At 37.9% G+C, this 26,797-nt stretch overlaps 1 protein-coding gene across 1 annotated transcript in view; it reads left to right on the forward strand.

The window, feature by feature from the left end:
- Window positions 1-26,797, forward strand: part of LOC133984718 (inactive N-acetylated-alpha-linked acidic dipeptidase-like protein 2) — a 354,227-nt gene that overhangs the window by 178,371 nt on the left and 149,059 nt on the right. Inside the window, exons 9-10 of the mRNA XM_062424175.1 lie at window positions 5,591-5,778; window positions 7,431-7,559. Of these exons, the coding sequence (XP_062280159.1) occupies window positions 5,591-5,778; window positions 7,431-7,559 (317 nt within the window). The remainder of the gene's footprint in view (window positions 1-5,590; window positions 5,779-7,430; window positions 7,560-26,797) is intronic.

Genomic DNA, 26,797 nt, shown 5'->3' on the forward strand with positions numbered 1-26,797 from the left:
TTGTTAATGTCAGTGTGCTTTTCCTCCTATGGCAAGTCAAAATATTTACCATGGACAATGAAAAAGGTACATTTTGGAGCTGTGTTTCTTTTACCGAGTGATGTCGTTTGAGACTAGATTGAACTGACTGGCTAGTTTGGCATATTGTAATATCGTGATAAGGCAAGAGAGTTGTCTTTTTCTGGTTTTAAAGGCGACATTATAGTGAAATGATGTCTTCTTGAACTTACAAGATTGTTCTAGCTGTTCTGTTATTTACCTTTTACCCACTTTGGCTTTTTATCCAAATTACTGATGATTATTTATCAAAAATTGTATTGTGTCAATATTTTGTGAAAGCACCAACAGTCATCCCTATGATATAGGGCCAACCCCAGTGTGCAGTTATATACATTTGTATAATTCATTGTTTTTTACTCACTCAGGCTTAGAATGAGGCCGTTCAAAACTGGTCTAAACAGCTTGGCCTTCAGTCACTTAGTATGGAATAGTTCATTTGAAGTGTACTGAGTGCTTCGTTCCAGGTCATTTTGAACTTCAACAAAACATCCTCAGTGTCAGTCTCCTTTTGTTTTTTTATATCAAACACCTTCCTGATATCATCCACCCAACTATAAGGTCCTCTTTTTAGCTCCAGGGTAACTGAAGAAGCAGAGGAGGAAGGTGTGACACTGAAATAGGTAGAAGAGAAATAAGCTTTCTACTCAGCTTAACATCTAAAGTTGCACAAAAATGAACAGTTCCTGAAAACAAATCCAACTTGAATACTTAACAGGGAATCAATAAAATGCACGTGTATTACATGTGACGTGAAGCTGTTGATTATAAAGAATGAAGAGATGTAAAACATTAGCTTAAAATTAGCTTGCCAACATCAGTTAGTTTCACTTACAAGAGCAGATTCCCCCAGTCATTGCCAATCTAAAAAGCTCTGTTTAATGGGGAAAACTTTTTTTTTCATGTGTGCCTGACTAACATATAATTGCTTTTTTTACACTCAACTAACTGTGTATTTATTAAGTTCACTGTATATCACCTTTAACAGGAGGCTGTTTGGCCCTCTCTCTCAAACTAAGAAGTGCAAATAAGCTCTGTATGTTTCTATGGTTACATATTCCATCAGATATAAATATTATCAATGTGCATTATGTCAGACACACTTCCCACACTATTTTCACCCCTCTAAATAAACTTGTGGAATTTTCCTTTAGTTGGTTTGTGTATGCATATGTTTGGGCCGGTCATTAATGCAGCTGAAAAGCCAAATGATACACACATTGTCACCTGCCTACTTCCAATGCAAATACTCAATTAACCCTGCTATTGTGTTCACACACAGCAAATGATCCCACACACTCACACATACCCCACTCACACACATACACACACACACTGTTCATAAGTCTTGTTCTGTGACTGATTTTTTTTTTTTAATAAGTAGTTTGTGGTTCTTTTGTTGTTCAGACCTATAGTTAACACACATTTTTAACCAGATGGTGACAAGCTGAGATGGACTGCTACAGAGCTTCATTTCATAGTGTTAATTGTAGTGTCTGATCACAGCATGATTTTTGTATATCTTATTATATAAAATGCATGCATAATAATAATAATTATTATTTTTTCAGCATTGAAAGTAAAGTCAGGAAGTTGCTTCATTGAAAAAGTGTTTTTATTCTAAAAAGAATGCTCAGAGCAATAGATCATATGTCAAGTGTTTATCTTTGTTTTTATTCATCAAACCGCTGATCCTCTCTAGAGGGTTGCGGGGGAGATGGAGCCAATCCCAGCTGTTATTGTTTATATATTTGCTTTGAGTTGTACTCGAAATATCAGTACTTGAAGGTGAAACAGCCACTTTACATACCTGTTGTATTTGCACTACATTGGTACTGTGAAATTTACATATATTTACTTCAGCATTGCACTAATCAATATTATGTTACACAAATAAAGAGATTCAGAAGTGATTCTGACATTCATTGTCCATGATTTATTATAGTAAGACAGGATATGCAATATATGAACAATGCTGTTAATGCAGTCTATATAACACGGGGGTTTATGTCAAAAGTCAATATGACAAATACACACAAACAAATATATGTGTCCTCTGGTTTGACCACTCAGTGTGCTTTGACTTCTGTTTGTCTGAGCTGTAATGAATGTATCCAGTCAAGATGATACTGCATCATTTAATAGTCTGGAGCCTGGAAAAAGACACAGTTTATGTTTTTTTATTGATTAGTTATGTAGCTATGCAGCCAGCTAATTGAGCTAAGTTAGCTGTGTAGCAACAACCCAACAACAAACAACACTGCTTGGCTACCCTAACATATGTATGTGGAGCTAGCAGTTAAAGTGTGATTCAATTCTTAACTTATCTGTGTAAAAATGGTATTAACATGAACATGTGTCAGGAAATGTTTCTGAATGTGATGTTTGTTTGTCTTACAGTTGCTATCCATGTCACGCAACGCCTCTTTTATTAACTGTTTTTACAAGCTGGAAAGCTGAAAATCACACTCCATTAGCAATGTGTTTCCCACATCGGTCCAAAGAATGTTAGGGAAGTTGATAATGCAGCAAGACTTCACTAGTCACACAACAATATCTACCTCATCTACTAATACTACTCAGTGTCTACCTTGCTTGCACTGAGCCGGTTCTCTCTCGACTGCTCACATGTGCTCCCTGGTGGTTGTAGGTATGTACTGCATTTTTTGATTCATTATTTTACCCCCTTCCAGTGCCACAGTGTTGCCATGGTACTCACATCAATTAAAACAAGTAAAATCTGTAGGTTTTAATTCACGCTAGATTGTTGTAATCTGCAAACTCAACACTAGGTGCCACTAAATCCAATACATTGGTCCTTTAACTTTCAGTGTTTAATCCCCTCTGAACAATAAACATAATCATATATATATAATTCAATTCAAATATACAGAAATTTGCACTTTCACATATGTCTGATTTGAAACACTTAACAATAATGGCTGTTTATGTGATTTACCCTGGAAGCTCCTCACAGTATAATATTATGTTGTCAGGCTAAACTAGAAGGCTTCTCAAAGCACCTCTTCTCTCTGACAAAGTCATCAGTGCTCTGTATCGGAGTGATGAGGTTTGCTCTTTTCTTCTCTTAGCCTGCAGGAAGCTGCTTTGTGCATCCATACTCAACACTCTGTCTTTGTAGAAAATGTAAGGCAATCAAAGAAGCCTGGAGCATTCATGTGTGTGTATGTGTCTCTCTGTGTGAATGTGTTTCCTCAGAGAACTGTACTAAAACACTGCACATGAATACCATTTTGGGATATTTTCATTGTGTTATAGTATTTTACATTTTAATTTTCCAAATCTCAATACACTATTCACTTTTATACTCTGTTCACATCTTCTCATTGGTCTTGATACGGTGGTCTCTATAAAGTGAATATTAAAGCTCAAATTTCTGACATCACACAGCTTCAAAACATCTGGAGTCATGATTAATTCAAAGAAAGAGGGAAAAAATGATAAAATGCTAAGAAAAAAGTAGACAGTACATACAGTTGTCTTTTATTGCCAACTGAAGCCATCACAGCACACAATAAAGGAATGGGTTGTTGTAATCTACACTGACTATTATGTTACACCTAATACTGTATAGATTAGAGACATATTTAGCTAATACATTGTATGATTCCATGAGTATCCCAGAAGTTGGAATCCACTTTAAAGGCTCAGGTTCAGGTCTGTCAATACAATTTTGCCAAGGTGCATGTGGAAATGGATCTTGGTCACTGTAACAATTTCTATTTCCCATTCTGACCCTGATGCTATTCTCCCTGAACGAAACTACACTGTAATATATCGGGGCCAAACTCCACATCCCTCGTTTTCTACAAAAATGCATTCCAAACTTCATATAAAGTTAATATGATGCTTCAGCAGTCAGAGTTACACAGAGTTGGTATTTTCTGAAGTTACGGTCCTTACTCATACTAAATGGCAGGTAAGTACTATTTTGAGACAGACTTGAAAAACCAGAAACTATATTTTAAATTGATTGTGATTATTTATTAGGCAAATAATGCCTAAAATAATTCTATAATTTGAACAATATAGAGCTGATGTCCTTGGTCATATGAGATTCTGCTGTGAAATGGTTTCCTCCCTTTTCACTAGACCATGATTCTCTGTTTGAGTGTGTGTTGTTGCAGATGATCAGTGCTAGAAAAAGCAGGTCTGTGGCATACGCGGTGAAAACTGGGCACTGACAAGTTGTCAAGAAGGAAGGGTGAGAGCGTAACAGAGGCATCTAATGTTAATGCTTCGTGATGCTTTTGGTGTGTTCTTCAAAGTGTTGTATTGTTCTAGTTCACCTTATGGTAACCAGAGGACATGGTAAGTTCCGCTGAGGTGAAGCTGACTTGGAGGCTTAAACACTGGAAGCTTTGATCAGTCATTACATATACCATTAACAAGTTCAGAACATAAAAAACCACAGGAGATCTGTATGATTTGAACTGCTGTCTGTGAAGATACGCTTCACTAAGCCTGCTAGAGAAGAGACACACAAAAAACAACACATGGTGTCCCCATGTGACATACTTCTCACACACTTGTCTCAGGAGTGTGGATTAATACATCTGCTAAAATGGAAGCATTTCTGTTGTGTGAGTCAGACAAAAACACTTTTAAAAATGCTTTCCATGTCGATTGCACTTGAAAGGTTAAGAGACTAATTACTGTTCTGTAGTGGTCAGGGAACGCGTGGCAGTGTTTGCTGTAAGTCTGTTGGTTTTAATGTTTGTTACGTGCCTTTTTTCATTACCATTTTTGTTAATATACATTGTCCGTTTTTTGCACGGAACCCCAGGTCTGCTTCTTTAACATCCCCTCCATAGTTCACCAGTGTCACCCAGTGTCACCCAGTGTCTACTGCTTTTTATACAGTGTGGGGGCAGCGTCTGCTTTGGCGAGAACTAATCACATCCAATTTCTTAGGACATATATTATGATATAGATCATATTGTGTGTGCATATGGACTTGTGAATTGACACCCACATATTTACATGTGTATTAGCTAATAGAAGGTTCAGGGGTCAAATAATCAAATACAAAACAGTGATGCTACATTTAAACATTTATTATAGACTGATACAATATATTAAGCTAAAATGTGATCTTGCCCTAGCACCTAGTTCACGTAAGTCTTTGAGATACTTCAAAAAATACATTTATCTTATCTATTTGATGCAGTGCATTGTAAGAAAATATTAAAATCCAGTGTGAATCAAAAGTTAGTTGAACTTTGTTAAGATTGCTTCATTTTTTTTTTTTTTTTGGGGGGGGAGACCAACCCAAGACCCCTACTGTCTAGAAGGTTGTTTCAACACATGATGGATGCTAAATGGTCCATTTAGTGACATCCATCTATCACACTATTGTTTCTTATGACAACTTTGTTCTAGGTGTTGTAAATATAAATACCAATACATTGGTGGTTAAACAAATATAATACGTGTATAACAGTGGTAATATTCACAGAAACATACGCACAAATCTACAATAACGTTCCATTCTCGACCTTTTTGTTTTCAGATCGCTATGTGTTGGTTGGCAGTCGTCATGACAGCGACCAGGGAGGCGGGACGTCAGCCATTATGAATCAGCTCATCGCAGCGCTGACCGAACAGACCAAACGAGGATGGGTGCCAGATCGTACCACTGTGTTTTGCTCGTGGGGAGGCTCAGCCCTGGGGAACATCGGGTCCTACGAGTGGGGAAAGGTCAGCAAACACGAGAGCATCTGTTTTATTAAATGTCAAATAAGGGGTCAAAGGTGAAGGCTTCTGGAATGATTTAACTGAAACTGATGTAAAAAAGCCATGAATGAAGGTAGACACTGGTAACACACATGTTTATCTTACTATTACACATAATATATGACCAGTAGCATAATAATAAACTTGATTGCAGACACAGGTCCATATAACACAACACACAGTAAAAATAGTATAAAAAGAGAGATTCAATAAGAATACAAAAAATATGTATATTATAAGATATACAAGCTATTGCACCAATGCCGTCTTAGCCTAGACGTAAATCTATAACAGCTTTTCAGAGGGCTGACTAGGGTTTCCATTATGTGGTTCTCTGACTTGTCCAGGCGACGCATAAAACTAAACCTGCCTCACAGGTTGGCACTCTAGTGGACAAAAACCACCTAGGAACACAGAGTAGCAGCGTCATTGCATCATTGTATGCTACCTTGAGCCTCTGCATACTCTTTAGTTAGACCACAATTGGGCAGTATAAAATGGAGTGATATAGGTTCTGAACAGGGAACACTTCACAGAGTCAGAGCACATAGAAAACTTCCTGTTAGCTTGTTAGCTTGAGAATACATTTTACAGCGATGTCGATGGATGTCTTTGTCATCATCGGATATGACATGACCTAGGTATTTCATTTCCTCACACACAGCAAGAGGACTGTCAGACAAATAAAAGGTTGGAAAAGTTGATTTCTTGTCCCCAGCGCTTCTAACTATCATAATGTGGCTTTTCTTAGAGTTATACTTTATGTCATAATCAAGGCCATATTGAGAGCACACCTTCAACATCTGCTGCAGGACAGCGCTATATGGAAGGAACAAGACCATGTGGTCTGCATACATAAGATGATTAACTATAGTGTTGCCTACAAGACAACCAGTTTTTAGCCTATTTAACTGATTTGATAATTCATCCATATAAACATTGAATCATACACATACACATCTGTGTTAGTCTTTTCTTTCCTGCTGAAGGTTCCATGTAACTACTTCTACTAACACATGAACACCAGCTAAATGTAATTTGACTGAATCTTACACTGTATCATTTCTTTTCAAATCTAAGTAGAAATAGCCACAATTAGCAATTACCAGAAGAGAGAGGAGTACCAATCAAAGCCATGGGTGCTCCTTTACCTCCAAGATAGAAATAACAGAACAACTCTCCACCACTGCAATCAAACTGTATTGTTTTGATTCAGTAGGTCTCAGTTATGATTGACTATTCATAACTTTTCAGATTGACTGGCAATGAATTTCTATAGCATAAGGAAAAAAACTAAACTAAACACATATCTGGCTCATGAAAATAATGCTTGTGCAACACTCTCAGGTTCTTGTGCTTCATAAAATTGTGAGGTTATAATAAAAGTAAGTTTTAAACTAATGTTTTATTCAGATTAAAGTACACGGCAAGCAACAACAGAAGAGGTCATTGCTAAGTAATAAAGAAAGAGCGTCAAGGACAATCATGTAATCCTAAGAACTGGAAAGGAGACATTTTATGGACTTAAGATAATGATGATGATGATGATGATGATGATGTGACAAGTATGATGATGACAATTATACAATATGATTGTGTGTGTGTGTGTCCTTCAGGATAACAGTGTTGTCCTACAGAGCAGTGCAGTGGCTTATGTCAGTCTGAACTCTCCAGTTCGAGGGACAGAGACTCTCAGAGCTACAGCTTCCCCAACTCTACTGCAACTCACATCAGATATCCAGAGAGTAAGTATTACTGCTGCTGCTAGCACTACCATGACTGTTAACACCACTACACTGTAACTAGCAATATTACTACTGCAGCTACTACCAATAGCACCAATACTTCTAACACTACTGCTGCTGCTGCAACATGCCTTAGATATCGAGGGGAATTAGCAATGTTACTATTATTAGTGCAATGTGCTCAAAAGATGGCAATGACTAGTAACAACTGCACCTTGGATTACGGCTCACTAGCAATATTAGACATGCTTTTTGTACTAGTAATACTGCCATAATACAGCTAGAACTATGAGCATTATGTGGAGTCAAAATTGAACCATTCACTTGACTTTTATTCTAAAATGTAAGATATTAAGCAGTTCATTTAAATCTCATTGTTTGTTCCACTGAACTCTGAAACCTGCAGTGTTTATCATGTTGCAACACTTCAAGCGTGTCATTTTTAGAATGTGTTAGTATTTTCTCCTTGCAACTTACTACCCTGATTATTTGCCAAAGACACATTTCGGTGTATATTACATTGTTCACCCACAACAACTGATCAAAGTACACTTAATGCGGGTTTATTAAAAAAATGTGAAAAATGCTTTGATCTGCTGAAATCCCGTATTAGTTTCATCTGACATTCATGTTCACAGAACAGAAAGACTGTGGATTTTTTCCTGCTATTGTTTACATAGCAGTGTTAGAGAGGGATTTCTTCACAGCCATTATGAACAGAAGGTATGATAATAGCAACCATTAACTACTGAAATGCACATATGGGCATGTGAGTATTGTTTTAAGAGAGAACAAATGGGAACACATCCTTTTAGATAAGATGAGACAAGCCAAAATCAGACTTGAGTACACTTTAACGCAGTACAATATCCTGATGTACATCAATTTTGCAATTTTAGACCAGTAGTATAGTTCCATAATATACATATGACTGAGTGTCTAGCACCTCTGTTGGCAGAAATCAACAGGACAGCATCATTTCATTTGTCTGTGCTTTCCAAAACTGTTACACATCACTGTTAATTAATAATAATATGTTATGATGTGACAATGCTGTGATTAAGGTCTGGTTAGGTTTAGGCACCACTTGGTTAGGTTTAGGGGCCGATTGCGGTTTGGGTTAAAATAACCACTTTCTTAAGGTTAGAGAAACATGTGGTGTTGGTTAAAGTTCCTACTTCCATAAAGGTAGGCCACCTTTGTAGTCATAATAACCTCTACAATAATAACCATTGGATTAAGGTTAGGGGACAATAATACTTGTTTTTTTTTTTTTTTTTAAACGTCCTGAATTGCCGTTGGAAAGAGGAAACACCTGTCTCCTGTGTCCATTTTTTTGGTTATTGCCTCCACTGCTCTGGGTCATAGTTACTACAGCCACTAGATGGCATCTGGATGATGACATCGCTCACTTAAAGTAACTATATGTTGTTTTTGGGTGACTGACAAGTTTTTTTTTTCTCTTAGGAGGACAGTCTTAGTACCAAAAGAGCAATGTGTTCATGATTTAAAACAGTATGTGTAAGTGAGAAACGGTAACATGGGGATTGTAAAAAATCATATATAATGTCATTAGATATCAAAAATATAGAAATAAATAGAGAACGTTTGAGAGAAAGCATTACCCCATATTACTACGTGTTACTGCTTTTTTGGACTATTTCTGGAGGGACAATTAGTTCACTTTCTCACCCAGATTTTTCTTGCTGTGCTGGCACACATGGAAACACCCTTTTGACTTTTTCACCCATAAATTAGTTATTCTACTTCATCCGTTATTTTCCTCCGCTTCAATCTCTCCAGCTCCTTGTTCCTCCTCACACTCTCGTTACGTTCCGCTCGTCTTTCACTCGGTCCCGCTCTCGATGACAGATAGTTAACACGGTAATGAGAGAAACATAATCACAAAAAGTAGGGAGACATCTACTTTAAAATATGTCTCCCATTCTGTGAGAGGGGGAGGATTACTTTCCCAATATGATCTAAATAAAACTAACTTCGCTCTCACCCATCCCACACTTCACATTCACACGTTATCTGCAGTGGCCATTCCGCTGATTACATACAGCAGCTCTATGATTCAGCCTCCCAAACTGTCTCTTTATTCCAACCTGGGGGTGTTTTGCAGATACATTCAACCCTCGCAGATATCTTCTTCCCAACTTTTTACCATCTCTTTCAACTTTGAAAACTTTTGCCTTTTGAAAAAAAAAAACATACTTCATTGTCACTCCCTTCCTCCGCCTCCCCCTCCTTATTTTTGTTCTTCCCCATCTCCCTTAAGCACCACATCTCTCTCTCTCTCTCTTCTCTCTCTCTCTCTCTCTCTCTCTCTCTCTCTCTCTTTCTCTCTCTCTCTCTCTCTCTCTCTCTCTCTCTCTCTCTCTCTCTCTCTCTCTCTCTCTCTCTCTCTCTCCCTCTCCCCCCCTCTCTCTCTCCACCTTGCTCCCTCTCGTTCTATCACCTCTTAATCTCCTCTTTCATCAGCAACACATCCATCTCCCCCCTTGCCTCCCCCCCACTCTCTGATTTTCCTCATTAAAATCTACCCTTCTTCTCTGCCTTCTCTCTTTGTCTCATCAGGTTACGATATACACTATTTTTTATTTGTGTCTTTAAGTTAGTCATCCATCCTCAGGGAAGATTCATCCTCCTGCCGGCTCGTGTACAGGAGGTCACTGGTGGCCAGATAGTCCAGCACAATGCCCCATTTTCCCCTCTCTGCTCTGCCATAAACTAACTAATTAGTAGCATTGGCCCAGTCTACCTGTGACATTTAGCTGTAATGAAGCTACAGACACTCTCTGCCAAAGCCACATAAAGAGAGAGGAGGGAAAAAATGAGGCAGAGTGAAAGTAACTTCTACTTTTGATGTTCTTTAATGAAATATCTTTCACAGAAAAAGGAAAAAAAAAAAGAACCTCAATGTGCGCACATACTTGAATATCTGCTTAAGCTCTACTTCATCTATTAAATTCATTCATTCTATCAGGCCTCATGGTAAGCTCTTTCATGCCTGTAGAAGCAACATTTCTTCTCTTAGAAATCAGGATTATATAAACCTTATGCACAGATGTCATTCTTACCAGTTGTAAATACATAAGAGACATTACTGCTGCTGTAAATACTGCTGTAGAAAAGAGGGATTTACTGGAGCTTGTATACAGTATGCTTCAATGTGATCGGCTTTCTCGTCACCGCCAGAGGACAATTTCTCATTCTACTCGACACTTTTTCAATAGAAATCTTGCTACCTAGAGCATAATTGCATCTATATTGCTCCACGTGTCCATTTCCATTCCATTCCTCTTTTACTGGAAGTAACCTCGAGCAGAACCAGGCTCTGCCATCTGCCTTGACCAGTCGGATTGAGAGAGGGGACATAGAGAAGCACAGTAGCAATAATAATGATAATAGAAATATGACTAATAATAATAGCTGCATCGATGGGGGTCAAGCTGGACCACAAAACTTTGGGATATATACCAAGTAGGTAACATGTATTACATTTGTTACATGAATGTGTACAAATGGGGAGGGGAAAAGACCCTGTCAGTCTAGGCCTATGTAGGCTTATAAGCATAACCAGGGGTTGTTATGCTTAAACATAGAGAGGGTGTCTGCACCTGGCTGAAATTGGAAGATGATTTCACAGGAGAGGACTGGAGCCTGATAGTTCATAGTTCCATTCTAATGTTGGAGACTCTCAGAACAATAAGTAAGCTGCATTATGGGATTGAAGTATTCTAGTGGGTACAACGAGCGCTTTAAGAAATGATGGAACCTGACGATTAAGAGCTTTGTAGGTGAGGAGAAGAACTTTAAATAATATTCTGGATTTTACAGGAAGGCAATGCAGAAAAGCTAAAAATGGGAGAAATATGATTCCTAGATTTTGTCCCTTGTGCAGCTGCATTCTGGACCAGCTGGAGAGTCTTTAGAAACTTTTGGGGCAGCCTGATAATAATGAATTACAATAATGGAGACTAGTAGTAACAAATGCGTGGACTGGTTTTTCTGCATCTTTTCGAGACAAGAAGTGTCTGATGTTTGTAATGTTATGTAGATGAAAAATGGCAGTCCTGGAAATGTGTTTTAATATGGGAGTTGAAAGACATATCCTGATCAAATATAACTCCCAGATCCCTCATGGTGGTACCGTAGGTCAGACTAAAGCCATCCAGAGTAGTATTATCAGTAGATCGTGTTTCTACGGCGTTTGTGGCCAAGCACAATAAAGTTTTGTCTGAGTTTAGCAGCAGAAAATTGCACATCATCCAGGCCTGTATGTCCTTAAAGCATGCTTGTAGTTTAGTTAACTGATTTGATTAATCTGGCTTCATTAATAGATTTAATTAGGTAACATTCGCATAACAATAAAACAAATATTTGGAGTATTTCCAAATAATATGACCTAAAGCAGCATATATAAGTTTAATAGTATTGGTCCAATCACTGAACCTTGAGGAACACCGTGTCTAACTTTTGTGCGCATGGAGGATTCATCTTTACGGTCTACAAATTGAAATTGATCTGATAAATAGCACTTAAACCAGCTTAATACAGTTCATTTAATGCCAATTAAATGTTGGAGTCTCTGTAATAGGATGTGATGGTCAATGGTGTCAAATGCAGCTCTAAGATCTAACAAGACAAGTACAGAGAGTCTTTTGTCCAATGCAATTAAGAGGTCATTCACCAGTGCTGTCTCTGTGCTATGATAGGAAACTGTTGTTATGTAGAAATTCACAACTGATTGGCAACTACTTTCTCAAGGATCTTGGAGAGAAAGGGAATGTTAGATATGAGTATATGGTTGACTAACATGCCTGAATCAAGAGAAGGGTTTTTAAGAAGAGGTTTAATTACAACTACTTAAAATGATTGTGGTATATATCCTAAATCATCCTCATAACTGTAACCTGACAATGTTCTCACCAAATGAATTGCTTAGATCTGGGAATGCAGCGATAGCTCACATAAAAAAGCCTGAAACAAAAGTCAGTGGATGATGTTTTAAACAACCTTCATGTTAAACAAACCTCTCATTTCCTTCTTCATCTTTAAGTTGCCTCTTTGATCAGGGGAATATGTCAGTTTAACAGTTGCTATGTCCATAAATCAAGTTACTACAACCTGTACAGTTGCTTCAGTCTCATCTGTGCTTGTCACCATTTTTGTGGCAATGGAGTTCTGTTTGGCTCTGGCACAGTAAGATGACTAACCTATCATTAATCACTCCCACAATGCTATTGAGTCACTTGTTTACTTCTCCATCTGGGGAAACGGACGTCAATGAACACAGACCCAGATCTATTTGAATCACTGGATCACAGGTAACCAAACCTAACCCAAGTTACCATAACCAATAGAAATGATGGCCAAGGATATGAAAATAAGACCCAAGTTGTAATAAACCATCATTATTTCTATTACCTCTATTGCCCTTAAATGTGGCCTTAACAGTCAGCAACATATTAAACCTGAATCAGGCTCTTTTCACATCCTGTCATATCTCTATTTCAGCTGCACTACAACAACAAAAATGTTTTGAACTGGAACATGGCTCCACTGCAGAACTAGTTTGGTTTCTGTAATGAATAACTAAATGATGCACACAATTGTTTGTGTTCAACGACTTTAGAGAGTTCTTTAAGTTAGACCGTTGGATTTGGAACACGATAAGATGCTTCCTGGTGTTGTAGGGGACTATAGTAGCATGCAGAAACAGAACCTCTATGGTAAAAAAAAAATCAAACAAGGGTCAACTACATCAATAGAACTCCACACAGGACCACTGCACAATCCTTATAATCATGCTAGAGTTCCTCATCTGTGTTTACTTGTTATTTACCCTCTCGTCTTGTCCATTCGGCGGCAGCTGTATCTCTGGCACGCTCTATCGCTCTATTCATCATCTCAGAGTCTCTGAGCTGCCCTAGGTACGCTCCCCACCTCCCAATATTTAGAAACAGGTCTAAGCATGTCATTAATCATGTTTGCGCAGTGGCTGTAATACTTCCTACTTATCTTACTTTGCTGGGCCCTGTCTTCCAAATCGAGATGCTGCTGCACTGATTGTTTTGGAATGGGTGCTTGGGAACCAATTATAATACATCTAGGTACTTCTTTTGTAGGGGATCTGCAATGGTGGGTGGGGAGAGAAGGGGGAAGGCAGATGGACAGAAATAAGGCAAGAGAAAGAGAATCAAGGGTGGAAAGAGAGAAACAATGGGAGCTTTTGGTGGCTTGAAGAATACAAAACAAATGGAGACAGCCTTGTACTTTAATTGGGTATTGTTCCAGAGATGTATGTGTGTCTAGTTTGCAGTTGGAGTGTGGGTGGCTAGTAGCAGGTGCTATTTGAAAACAAATGGTCACCAGTGGACAGCACATTGTTAGGCTGAAAAAAGACCCTAGTGCCAAATCCTTCATCTGGCCTCTCTCCGAGAAATGGTCATGGACCTGTGCATTGGTTTGTTTGTGTCCACGTTTCTGTCTGTGTGTGTGTGTGTGTGTGTGTGTGTGTGTGTGTGTGTGTGTGTGTGTGTGTGCGTGTGTGCGTGCGTGCGTGCGTGCGTGCGTGCGTGCGTGCGTGCGTGCGTACTTGTTTAAGTGTGCATTGTATGAGATTAGTGGGCTACTGTGGTGTGATTTAGACCCCTCTCAGCTCTGTGCAGGGTGGTAGGTTGTTGGTAGCATAGGAATGGACGGTGGGGACACGTCCATAACAATCTTGCAATTTTAACTCCATGTAAATTGAAAAACAGGTTTTAAAAAAGAAAAGAAAAAAAGAATACTTGGCCAGATGACGGCCAACCCTAAGGCTATTCGCAATAACAGTGCTTCCCTGAGATGAATAAATAGCGGTGATTTTGACGAATAGATAGTATTTACAGTTTCATCATGTCAAACAGCAGCGACGAAACTGAAAACACACACAAGTGGATGTTGCTGAGATGCTTTGAAAATAAATAAGTGTTTGGGCATTGCTGTGGCTGTCAGGAATGCAGGAATATTATTAACTGCAAGAAGCTCTTGAGCTGTGTAGCCAAATCAATAGAGTAAAAGAGAGGTTAGAGAATCTCAGGTGAAGTAAAATGACTTGCAGTATCTTTAAATAAATAAATAAAAATCCATGTAATACAAGTCCTGTTTTGGGCAAGTTCTAGTTTAATGTCCCTACCAGTGTTAAAAACAAATCTATGGCCTTTGTTTACAGTACATATACTGACTGGCCTTTAGTTTCAATACTGCCCACTCTGTTGTCCATATGGACCTCACAAGATTAATAATATGTTTGATAAAACCTCTTTTATTTCTGTGGCTATTTGCTAATCTAAGGAGAGATATGTTTGTATTACAGAGCACAGAAATTGTAATTGATTTTAATGTAAATATGGAGCCATCTTATTCAACCGTGTCCACACACATTTCATGAAGGAAATCCTGTTGGGATATATATTTAATGTTAAGATTTTTTTTTTTAGTCTATGCACTCAAGTTGTGAGATGGAATTGGAATGTCAGAGGTAGATGTTTGGTGTGGAGAGTGCAGGACTTTGATAGCAGACACTTGGGTTCCCACATGTGGTTAGGTACAGGCAACTAAAACACTCTAATGTTTAAGAAAAGTTGTGGTTTTGATTAAATACTGAAAAAGTGCTGAGCAATAAATGTCTCATGCTCATGTTTCTCAAATGTATCTGTTTTGCAAATTCTTAGTACAAACATAATTTGTAGGAAACACAGCTGTCTTATCAGGTCAGGTTTTGATATATCCATTTTGGATATTTCTGGTGGCATTTCATTTGAGGAGCTTAGAACATTGAAAAATTATAATTAACATTTGACAGTAAATTTCTTTCTAGCAGCGGTGTACAATTATTCTGGATAATCCACAGACCTGAGTGTAATCTATTCTTTGGTGCTATTCCATTAGAATTACTCTCTTCTTCTCTCACTTTGCATGTCATTTTTTCTATAAAGTTGGTTGATATCTTAAAAGTGCAGTACTTTCAATAACTTTGAGTAAGAGCTGCAAATGGTAAGACTCTCTGAAAAAAACTATGGATAGAAGCATTTTAAACTGAGATCACTGTGATATGAAACAGGCTCTGTTGAGCTGTTTGGACATATTCAGCTGTGAAATGTGGACTTTGATGGAGGTGACCCCCGCTTCCCCTCCCCACTGGGAAATTGTGTTTTTTTACTTCAACAAACAAATACCAACCATAAGCACTAATAATGACTGAATGGCCACGTTTCCGCTTTCTGTTGAGTCATGCGGTCATTTGCAAACAATCTAAATCTCAGTCTAATCCAGTGTACCAACACATTCAGTTAACTAATTAGTTACAGAGATTTCCCAGACACGTTAACAGAGTAATGAACACACAAATACAACACACATTCCCACCAGTGGTCCTGATTATTTCACTATGAATCAAGAGCTGAATGTGTTACCTGTTATGTACAAGTGTCTCTTGTAGATAGATACACACAACATTCATTCTGAGGAACATATTAATATCACAGTGCCTCCTCACATCACTTACAGCTGGATACTTCAAGTCAATGCATGTTTTGTGTTCTCTCTCTGACTTTATCTTGTCTGTCTCCCACACCCACCTGTCTCTATTGTATTGACATGAATAGAGTCCGGCAGGCTGATTGTATTTTGATGCAGTCTTTTTCAGAAATAAATGGGCGTAGTTGTAATCCTTTCAAGAGAGTCAATGCTGATTAGAGCAACAGTTCAGTTCTTCTTTTTTTTTTAAGTCTGGTTCTACACATGCCACTTTGGTGCATCTGCAGACCTGCCAACATGTACGCATTTTGCGTAACGGTCACGTATTTTGACCTCCTAGTACGCTTGTACGATTCCATGTTCTAAAGTACGCATATTGTTTGATCTCGCATTTCGCCAGTTTCAGTCAAGTTGTCACCAGGTTGTCACTGAAGATCTGCGCGTAAGCGGAGTGCTTTCGGCCAATCAGAGCGCTTAATTTTCACCCAACCACCCCGCCCTGCCTAGCTTCGCGCCTCAGTTCAGTTCAGTGCTGCAAGCAAGCCAGAAGATAGCCGGTCCCCTTTCGCCCGTTGAGCTCAAACATTGAAAAGGTAAAATTAAGACGTTGAGTTAGCCCAATATTAACCTCGTAAATGTTACAAGGTTCATCTATTCGACGTGTGTTGCAATGGTAACTGTCACGTTTCCCCGTATTCCCGAAGTTATAATAATAATATACATGTGATACTCGACATTATTATCACAACAAACACACAGAGCAGGCATGGGCAGCCCGTGAGTCAATTTCCAAATATCAATAAATTGTTACAATGATATTGGAAGCAAACAGACTATTATTGCATCTAAATTACTGAGTTAAATTATCACAGCTCTCCACCGCTGTGTGTGTGTGTGTGCTGCACGGAGGTGAGGCGCAGCTAACGTTAGCCTCTGCTGCTATTTGCGGTCATCGCGCTGCTCTCCTCTGAGAGTCTGTTCACGGCAGACTATTCTGCCTCGCTGTTCTGTATAAAAGGTCCAGACACTGAATGGAGGACAGAGTTTCTCCGTCAGTAAGCGGCTACAGGGGTAGCGTCTGTAGGACGCTGTCGTGTTAGCTGTTAGCTTCCCCACACACCTCCACTCAACCCTGTAGCTCAGCCTTAAACACCTGTGTGCTGTTTAGAAGTACACAGCAGCGACATTTTGCTGGTTTTGGGTGGTTCAATATAAGAAAGCAAAGTATTAATGAGAGATCTTCGTTATGGTTATGATGATGGTCTCTGTATTAAACAGCTGTATGGATCACCTGGTGGGGCTGAGCATCAGTGTGTGCTGCTCACACACTTGGGTAAAGTTAGAAAGAGATTGGCAGATTCGAACTTCAGCGATCAATAGCTCACAAACGAAACATTGTTAAAACATAAAAAATGTGTCTTTCCTATCGTAGTGAGGTAGACTATTAACTACAAACTAATTTTCGCCAAAACGAGTCGTCCTCCAGGCTGCAGGAAATATATTGCTCTCTATGCGCTGCGGGCGGAGAGGGCTTAGGGACCGTCTACAAAGTGCAGTATCAAAGCAAAAAATATTCAATATATTTTATTCACTGTAGTCTCACCAAATTCACTCCACACAACAACGGTCACCTGATAATCACACTACAACAGTTATTTCAGAAAAAATAATATTTTTGCATATTTTTTCGGGAATTGTATTGTGAAAAAATGTCAATAGCGTTAATATTATACAGTGTAGGATGACCAAAATCATGCTACACGACAAGGGTCACCTGATAATCATACTACAACAGTCATTTCAGGAAAAAAAAAATTGCATATTTTTGGGGAATTTTATTGTGAAAAATCGTCAATAGCGTTAATATTATACAGTGTAGGATGACCAAAATCATTATACACAACAAGGGTCACCTGATAATCATACTACAACAGTTATGTATACAGTTTGCATATTTTTGGGGAATTTTATTGTGAAAAATCGTCAATAGCGTTAATATTATACAGTGTAGGATGACCAAAATCATGCTACACAACAAGGGTCACCTGATAATCATACTACAACAGTTATTTTGGGGAAATTAGTTTTGATATAATTTTGGAGATTTTTTATATTCAAACATCTTCAATATCGTCAATATTATACAGTGTAGGATGACCAACATCATGCTACCCAACAATGGTCACCTGATAATCATACTACAACAGTTATTTTAGAAAAAAAATATTTTTGCATATTTTTGGGGAATTTTATTGTGAAACATCGTCAATAGCGTTAATATTATACACTGTAGGATGACCAAAATATTGATACACAACAAGGGTCACCAGATAACCGTACTACAACAGTCATTTCAGAAAAAAAAAAAAAAAATTGGGGAATTTTATTGTGAAAAATCGTCAATAGCGTTAATATTATACACTGTATACTCACCGAAATCATGCTACACAACAAGGGTCACCTGATAATCATACTACAACAGTTATTTCAGGAATAAAAAAATTGCATATTTTTTGGGGAATTTTATTTTGAAATATCGTCAACAGCGTTAATATTATACACTGTATACTCACCAGAATCATGCTATACAACAGGTCACCTGATAATCATACTACAACAGTTATTTAAGGAAAATGTGTTTTTTGTTTATTTTTGGGTAATTTTATTATGAAAAATCATCAATAGCGTTAATATTATACACTGTATACTCACCAAAATCATGCTACACAACAAGGGTCACGTGATAATCATACTACAACAGTCATTTCAGAAAAAAACATTTTTTTTTGCATATTTTTAGGGAATTTTATTGTGAAAAATCGTCAATAGCGTTAATATTATACAGTGTAGGATGACCAAAATCATTATAGACAACAAGGGTCACCTGATAATCATACTACAACAATCATTTCAGAAAAAATAATATTTTTGCATATTTTTGGGGAATTTTATTGTGAAAAATCGTCAATAGCGTTAATATTATACACTGTATACTCACCAAAATCATGATACACAACAAGGGTCACCTGATAATCATACTACAACAGTCATTTCAGGAAAAAAAAGTTTGCATATTTTTGGGGAATTTTATTTTGAAAAAAATTGTCAATAGCGTTAATATTATACAGTGTAGTATGACCAAAATCATGCTATACAACAAGGGTCACCTGGTAATCATACTACAACAGTTATATCAGGAAAATGTGTTTTTGTTTATTTTTGGGGAATTTTATAATGAAAAATCGTCAATAGCGTTAATATTATACACTGTATACTCACCAAAATCTTGCTACTAAATGAGTTTGTAGTCAATAGTCTACCTTACCACGATAGGGGCATTTTTTATGTTTTAACAATGTTTCGTTTGTGAGCTATTGATCGCTGAAGTTCGAATCTGCCAATCTCTTTCTAACTTTACCCAAGTTGCTCACACAGTGAACCAGGTGAAAACTGGATGAGACAACTACATCCTTACGTTACTGTACAATAAAAGCTACCAGAGTAAAAAACCAAGAAGTGATTTAATTGAATCCATCCAAAAAACGAGTGGTTACTTGATTTTTGTTTTAAAATACAAAATGTTAAATTGAAATACAATTTTTCTTTTTCCTGGTCAAATAGTGATGAGCAGAAATTTAAAAATGGTTTGATTTTCTTTTCTTATTTAGAATAGTAAAAGATAAAATCAAACCATTTTAATCACTCATATTCTTAGACTGGATGTTGTCATCAAGGCAAGAATGCAATAAATATGAATAGAAAAATCCTCTCCCTGTAACTAAGGACAGCAAAGCATCGGGCTACATTTCAACATTGCTTACACACAGCCCATGTGAAGCAAATAGTAGATAGTAAAAACAGTTGAAAGAAGTAACTGTGTACAGTTCATCAAAATGTCTTTGTAATGACTGCAAAGCTCTTCTGATAATAAAATTTGTGGGAAAGTATTATGCTCGCTTCCGCAATCTAATGCTATGTATCATAAACCAATTCCTTTGTCCTCTTCACAGAGCTATCCTGTTATCTCTTACGTCTCCTTTTTCAGAAATTGCCAGACTTTAGTTCAGTTGTCTTTTCATTTTATTTATATTCAGTCACAGCTGTCAGGAGTAGATCTATAACAGGTCTGAGGCCGGTAGGCTGGCGAGGATCGATGGAAAGATCAGCCAAAGATTAGTCGTTTGTCTCGCTGCTCTTGCTTTATCCATGAAGCGTGAATAGCAGAGTGCCCCTCTTGTTTCACAACAGAGCTTTCAAGCTGTTTTCATTAGTCAAAATCCACGTCCAACATTCAGTCCAAACTTTAAGACACAATGCTCCTCTCTCTCCTCTCTCCAATAAACTGGATAATACTATGGAAATAACCCTTTCTTCATGTAAAACATCCACAATTCTACATATGCATTGTCACTGGCTAAGTATAGAAACAAAAGCAACTTACTAATTACCATTACCTTCCCATAAGAGCATGTTTTAGTCTGGTCTGACTACTCAAACCTTTCTTACCTCAAGCTGTTAAATCTCATATAAAGGCTGTTCATGTAGAACAATAACTGCACAGAAATCATCCACAAAATGTATTTCAGATGCCATAGATCTTTACATGTTTCCAGCACGTTGTATTTCAAACACAATTTGCACTCCCCGTGACAAATCGTCCTCTTGTACTCGCTCTCAAAGTATGCGAGGACTGGGAGGAATCACGGCTGATATTTTAATTGAATTATGACACCGTGACAGGCTTTCAAACCTGCAAGGAAGGGACCACAATAGGGCGGCTTCAGAATCGCGCCGTAAATGGTAAATATGAGCATCAGCCGCATTACGGAATATGCGAGGAAGTCTTAATTTATACGTCTAATTTATACGTTTCCCCACATAAAACCGGCGCAAAAGAAACCTCGGGATAAATCACCAGAATGAGTCACTGACTTTACGGCCCCGCAGCCATCCAAGATGGTTCGACAGCACACTTGGCATAATGTTTGAAATAGTACGCCGTCGGCAATATGTTTGAATTGCCACAGTTCATGTATTGTCAGGGAACGCATTGTGTGACCGCGGCAGGCTCCATGAATCTGCATAATCACGAGGAGAAGCTGCTCGGCCTCAGAAGGTATTTATGTGACTGTCGGGGCGGCCCCTCCATCACCGTTTCATATCGCGCCGACAGAACATAAGTAGGGGGAGCGCATATGAAAATGTGTGTTAGGTGAAGAATGAGTACTGTCATTACTTGTGGCTGTTACATTCGTCAGGTGGCGCGGTGTGATGCATTTGTCCAAACAACAGTTTTGTAGCTGTGTACTGTAAGTATCAGGCGGGAGCAGGTGCAGTCACGTAGCCGCAGCTTCTTTCTTGAGATTTGTTTCTAGTTAATAGATGGCCCCTAAATGAATTAAAGACATAACAGCCTAATTTGTGTATAACCTCTGGCCTTTGAATATACATAATTGCTCTAAGCTAGGATTAATCAATGCCTATTCCCTAAGTGCACTGTTTCTCTGCGGGCAATCTTCTGTGAGGTTGACTTTTAACCCACTCAACAGTCATTTGATCAATGGCTGGGAGAGAAAAATATAGACGAGTTTTATTTATTTATTTATTTGTTGTTTTATTGTGAGTAGGAGAAAGCTTGCTCCGGGACACACATGCTCTATGCATGAAAATATACAACATATTATGCATTATCCACCTACGCTCAGGGATACTTGATATGGTCTCATCCATTTCATCCTCTTCTTACATACGTATAAGAATAATAAAAGAACAAAGAGCTCTGTATCTGTCAAATTATTGGTTCAGTGATTTACATTCATTTGTATTTCTCTATTTTTTATTATCTGTATAAAAATGTAGAGTAGCGTGTAGAATGATACATGCAATCCTTGATAGTCTACTGATATATTCATATCATTATGTAATGTTATAATTGTTATGTTGTCGGATCAGATGGTGATTTTATATCTATAGTTTGTGTAGTTGTGAGGTAGGCGAACTATCAGAAATAAATATGTAAATAATTAAGATATGATTAAATAAAGTCCATCATCTTAAATGTTTATAAAGGCATTGAATTAAAAAAACAGTTAATTTGAATGTTTAATGCAGTTCATAGTGAATTAAAAAGCACTCTGTCATTGTGTTGGAGAAGTTCATTGTAGTTTGTTGCTGTACATGTAAAGGTAGCCTGTTTTAGTAATTAATAAACCATAATAATGCATTTTATTTATAAGTGCATTTCAAAGACACACATAAAACAACAACAGTAGTAGTTTTGTGCACAACCCAGTCTCAGAGTGCATAAGGTTGTTCATCTTGACATTTGTTTAATTGCATTGATTGTTACCAACTTGTCAGCCAATCAGAGAGGTAGAGGGGAGGGATGTACAGGTGACTCGGGTAGTCAAGGTGCACTGACTGAGTCCTTTATGTCTGACTCTTTCTTTTACTATTCAGGTAAAGTCACAATGACTTGGTTCAGTATTGGCCTTAATCCAGCAGACCTGGTTGCCATATTCATGCCAGACTCACAATGAATGACATGTGGAATTATTAATCAGAAATGTTTTAATCTAGGAGTCAACACTGGTCTACAACTTGTCCTAATAACACTTACATTAACAATATATATTATATATGTCTGTATGAATTATATTACTTACTTTTATGACACTGAACCTGGTATTTCTTTTAAGGTTGAGTAAAAAAACATAAAGAAAGAGTAAAAAGGACTGTTGATAGACTATTGAATCCACTGTGTTCCTCTGGTCTGTGTCAGTCTCCCTCCCTCAGTGTCTTTGTCTCTTTAATATCCCAGTCACTCATTTCTGGATGGCTGCGACATGCTTTTCATTTTCAGCAGCTGCAAATGACTTTTTTTCCAAAGAGCACAGCCCAGAACAGAATTATGATGATCATCACACATAATGCAAAGTTGTTTTTGTCATTTGGCACTTCTTTTTTTTTCGTTGCTGTGCATTGCATTCTGATTTGCAGAACACCGCCGCTGTCTGCCAACCTCTGCCTATCTATTCAATGTGTCATAATGTTGATGTACACTTACTGTGCAAAATGTGAGGGCCACATGCTCTTTGTGGAGAATGGGAGGAATGATTTAATGTGACTCTGGGCATGAAAGGAAAATGTTAACAAATGTGAAGAGTAGTTTTTCAACCTCAAGGTTCATTGTAGGTATGACTTTGTTTCTATATTGTGTAAATATATGAGAGGGATAATCCTAAATCTAACACAGTGTGGATAGACTCAATATACTCACTCCAGTAGACTCTCCAATTTCAAGCTTTTACATCCAAGTCCAGCACAGCGCCCTGTGTGTGTAGCACGTATAGGATTTTGTAGATTGAGCGCTATCGAGTGGTAAGCTGAGATCTCAAAATGATTTCACTCTCTCCTTATCATAGCAGACAAAGAAATTAAATATTGATTCCCCGATGTGGCACCACAGGCTGAAATTACCCATTCTCTCTGCTCTCTCTCACTTACTCACTCACTCACTCACTCTTCCTTCACTTGCTTATTCTCTTTGTCCCCCCAATGCATCCTCCCCCTTTTTTTTCTCCTCACGCCTCTCTTTTTTTAATATTCCCTCTGTAAAGGAGTCTCCTCTCATTTTGACTGCCCCCCCCCCCAATCCTCCAAACACTTTCTTTTTAAAGCACTGTGTCTGGTTGTAAGAGAGGGAAAAAGGAAAGGAGAAGAACCTGACCTGACTGAAATCTCCTCTCCAAACTGATAGAATGATAATATATCTCTTTATATCTGTATAATCCCAACTTTTCTCCTTTTTCCCTGTTTTCTTTTTTGCTGGAATTCAAAGACTGATCTGGCAGACAGATGTGTAAAATGTTGAGTAAATGTCGTAACCTGCAGGTCACGTGGAACACTTTGAAAACAAGCCGTATATTTTCTGAAGTGGTAGATCGATGAAACGCGGGTGAAAGGTTAAGCTATTTATTCAACATCGTAGAGAATCTAAAGTACAGTAAGTCAAGAGGAATTATTTTCTCTGGTTCAGCTCTGTGATAAAGTTTGGATCTCTGGTGGATGATGTCTGCATTTCATTAAGTTTCAGATGACTTTTCTTCACAAATTTCTCCACTTTGAGCAGAGTTGACGTAGTTTGTTTTCTTCACATGATCTAATTGAACCATCAAATTTCCAAATAACATCTCGTCTAGCAAACTATAGAAAACCAGCGCTCGCAGGTACTTAGAAATAAACTGTTTCTCAGACCACCAATGAACAGCATGGATTAAGATTACAAAAGCTCCTCTCACAGTAATACTAGCAGCCATGAAATTACTACCGCTTGCAATCAAAACACACCCAACCCCAGATATATATCATCACCACATATCCAATTATATACTGTAAGATGAAAGAAAGGTTTCACTCTTTGGATACTGGTCATTACCTTTGAGGTTCATGCAGTTTATGACACATAAACAACCCCTCATGTTGATCTCCCCATAAAATCTATGTCATTGTGGTTTGTTATTGACCCCCCGTGTGTAAGATGTCACACTTTTCTAATCCCTCCAACTCATTTTTTCTGTTATTGCCTAGACTCTAAGTGAAGGTTAAAACCCAGATCAGCTACTAATTTATGAACTTCTCCTTCTTTGCCGCAGCCATCCAATACTAAACACATTAAATGTGGATATCATAAGGAAAAATTCAAGCTCTGTTTTGTGCCACCCATCAGATTGTACAGTACATGGTCCAGCTTCCTGTGAGAGAAGAGAGAAGCGTGTACACTGATCACAAATGTGTGTCTTGAATGGCTTCATATATAGTGACTAGTGTTGTAGTGTGTGTTCCTTCTTAAACCTGGACTTAGTAAATTGTTTTAACTTGTTCAGTCATGGATACAAGCTGGACAGTCAGTGTTCGCGCTACGGCACATTTGCTCGCAAATTGGATCGCTGGGTGGCGGCGGTGCCTTTTCTAATCACGGGCATTCATGCAAATCGAGTTCAAATGAAGTTCATTCAATATCTCGGTTCAGCAGGAACGTTCCAGTGGAATGCACAACCAGCAAATACAGAGGTGAGGCCACGCAGTCGTAGTCTGTATTCAGCGCAGTGACAGAGAGTGACTGAGTCTGTTGCAGTGGGCGGACACTGTACACAATAATAACAACAGCTGCATAGACTAAATCCAATTCAGTGATTCAATGATGTCCAATGCAAAAAACCACCAACAACAAACCTAAAAAAAATGCTCTTAGAGATGAATCAACACCTCGTTAACACAGTCTCATCATAAATAACTCAGCTACAACTACTAACTGTATTGTAGTACACATTTAGCTTTTATCATGTGTAACACACTTTATGTCTGAGCTGAGCAGCACATTATGGTCTGGCATCAGACTTGACTCACAAATCTGGCGACCTAATAGGTTATTTAAAAATGATTGTTAACCTGCTGGGGTCACCTGTGCTATGAATCAGCATTACATACTATTGTGAATATAAAATGTTGTAATATTTTTTTATGAGAGCAAATCATTCTCCCTTTTTTCACTCAGTCACTCAGCTAGAAGCAGCTGAACAGTGGCGATGATGACCTCACTCACTCTGTATATACCAGCAATAGTTGGGTACAGTCATGTTGACCTAATATGACGGAAGATTGTGCTCTGCTGTAGGAAATGGAGCGTGCTCACCCAGGCCTTGAGTCATGATATGGAAAAACAAGTTACAATGCGCTCAACTCACAATAAAACCATTTAATAACTGGCTGCTGGAACCTTGACATGGTTGTGGATATGGATAAAAGAAATAAGTTCATATAAAGCAGGTGAAGTTTAATTAAAAGAAATAACCATATACAGGGTGTCCATAAAGTCTCTTTACAATTTAACAAGTTTATTACAAAAGCAAATTAATAGACAAATCTGTGGAAATGTAATCATTTAATACACCTCTATATGGGCACCATTAGATGCACGAAGCACATCAAGACGGTACTGGATTTCTTGCCATGTTGGTTGTAGCATAGCCTCATCAATGGTGGCAATGGCATCAGTGATGTTTAGCTTCAGGTCGTTGATGTCCCGTATCTTTGTTCCATACACCATACACACATGCAATGTGATTAAAAACTACTATAACCACTGAGTACATAGAACACATCTGATTAACTCATCTCATCAACTGCTTTTGTGATGAATGTTTTAAATTGTAAAGAGACTTTGTGGACTCCCTGTATATAATCAAATTAGATGCAACTAATAGAGATGGTCTCATATAGAACAGATAGAAGTCCAATAAAAGAACAAACTCTTGAATATAAAACTGCAAAATATATAGAAGTGCATATAAAATGACGACACTAAAACAAGCACTATTACAATTTTTATGACAATACAATTAAATAAAAAACTATAAAATAGTAATATAAAGATGAAATCTGAATGTGGTGTAATAATGGAAAATCAAAACACGGTTAAGTTGTGTCCATCTTGTAAAAGTGAGGCACTCAAAAGCTGCAGTGGAGTCTGCTGTTCTCACACTGAGAGGAACACTGCTGGTCACTGCTGCTTTTCAGTCTGGTCAGTGGAATAACTTAGTTTTTAATCAGCTGATGTTAGAAAAAAAAAACTTTTCCATTTTTGAATATTCGGGTGACATTAGGAGAAGTCCTCCTAAAAGAAATGTGTATGTGTATATGGTGTTTTT

Source organism: Scomber scombrus, chromosome 8 (genome assembly GCF_963691925.1).
Source record: "Scomber scombrus chromosome 8, fScoSco1.1, whole genome shotgun sequence".
NCBI lineage: Eukaryota > Metazoa > Chordata > Actinopteri > Scombriformes > Scombridae > Scomber > Scomber scombrus.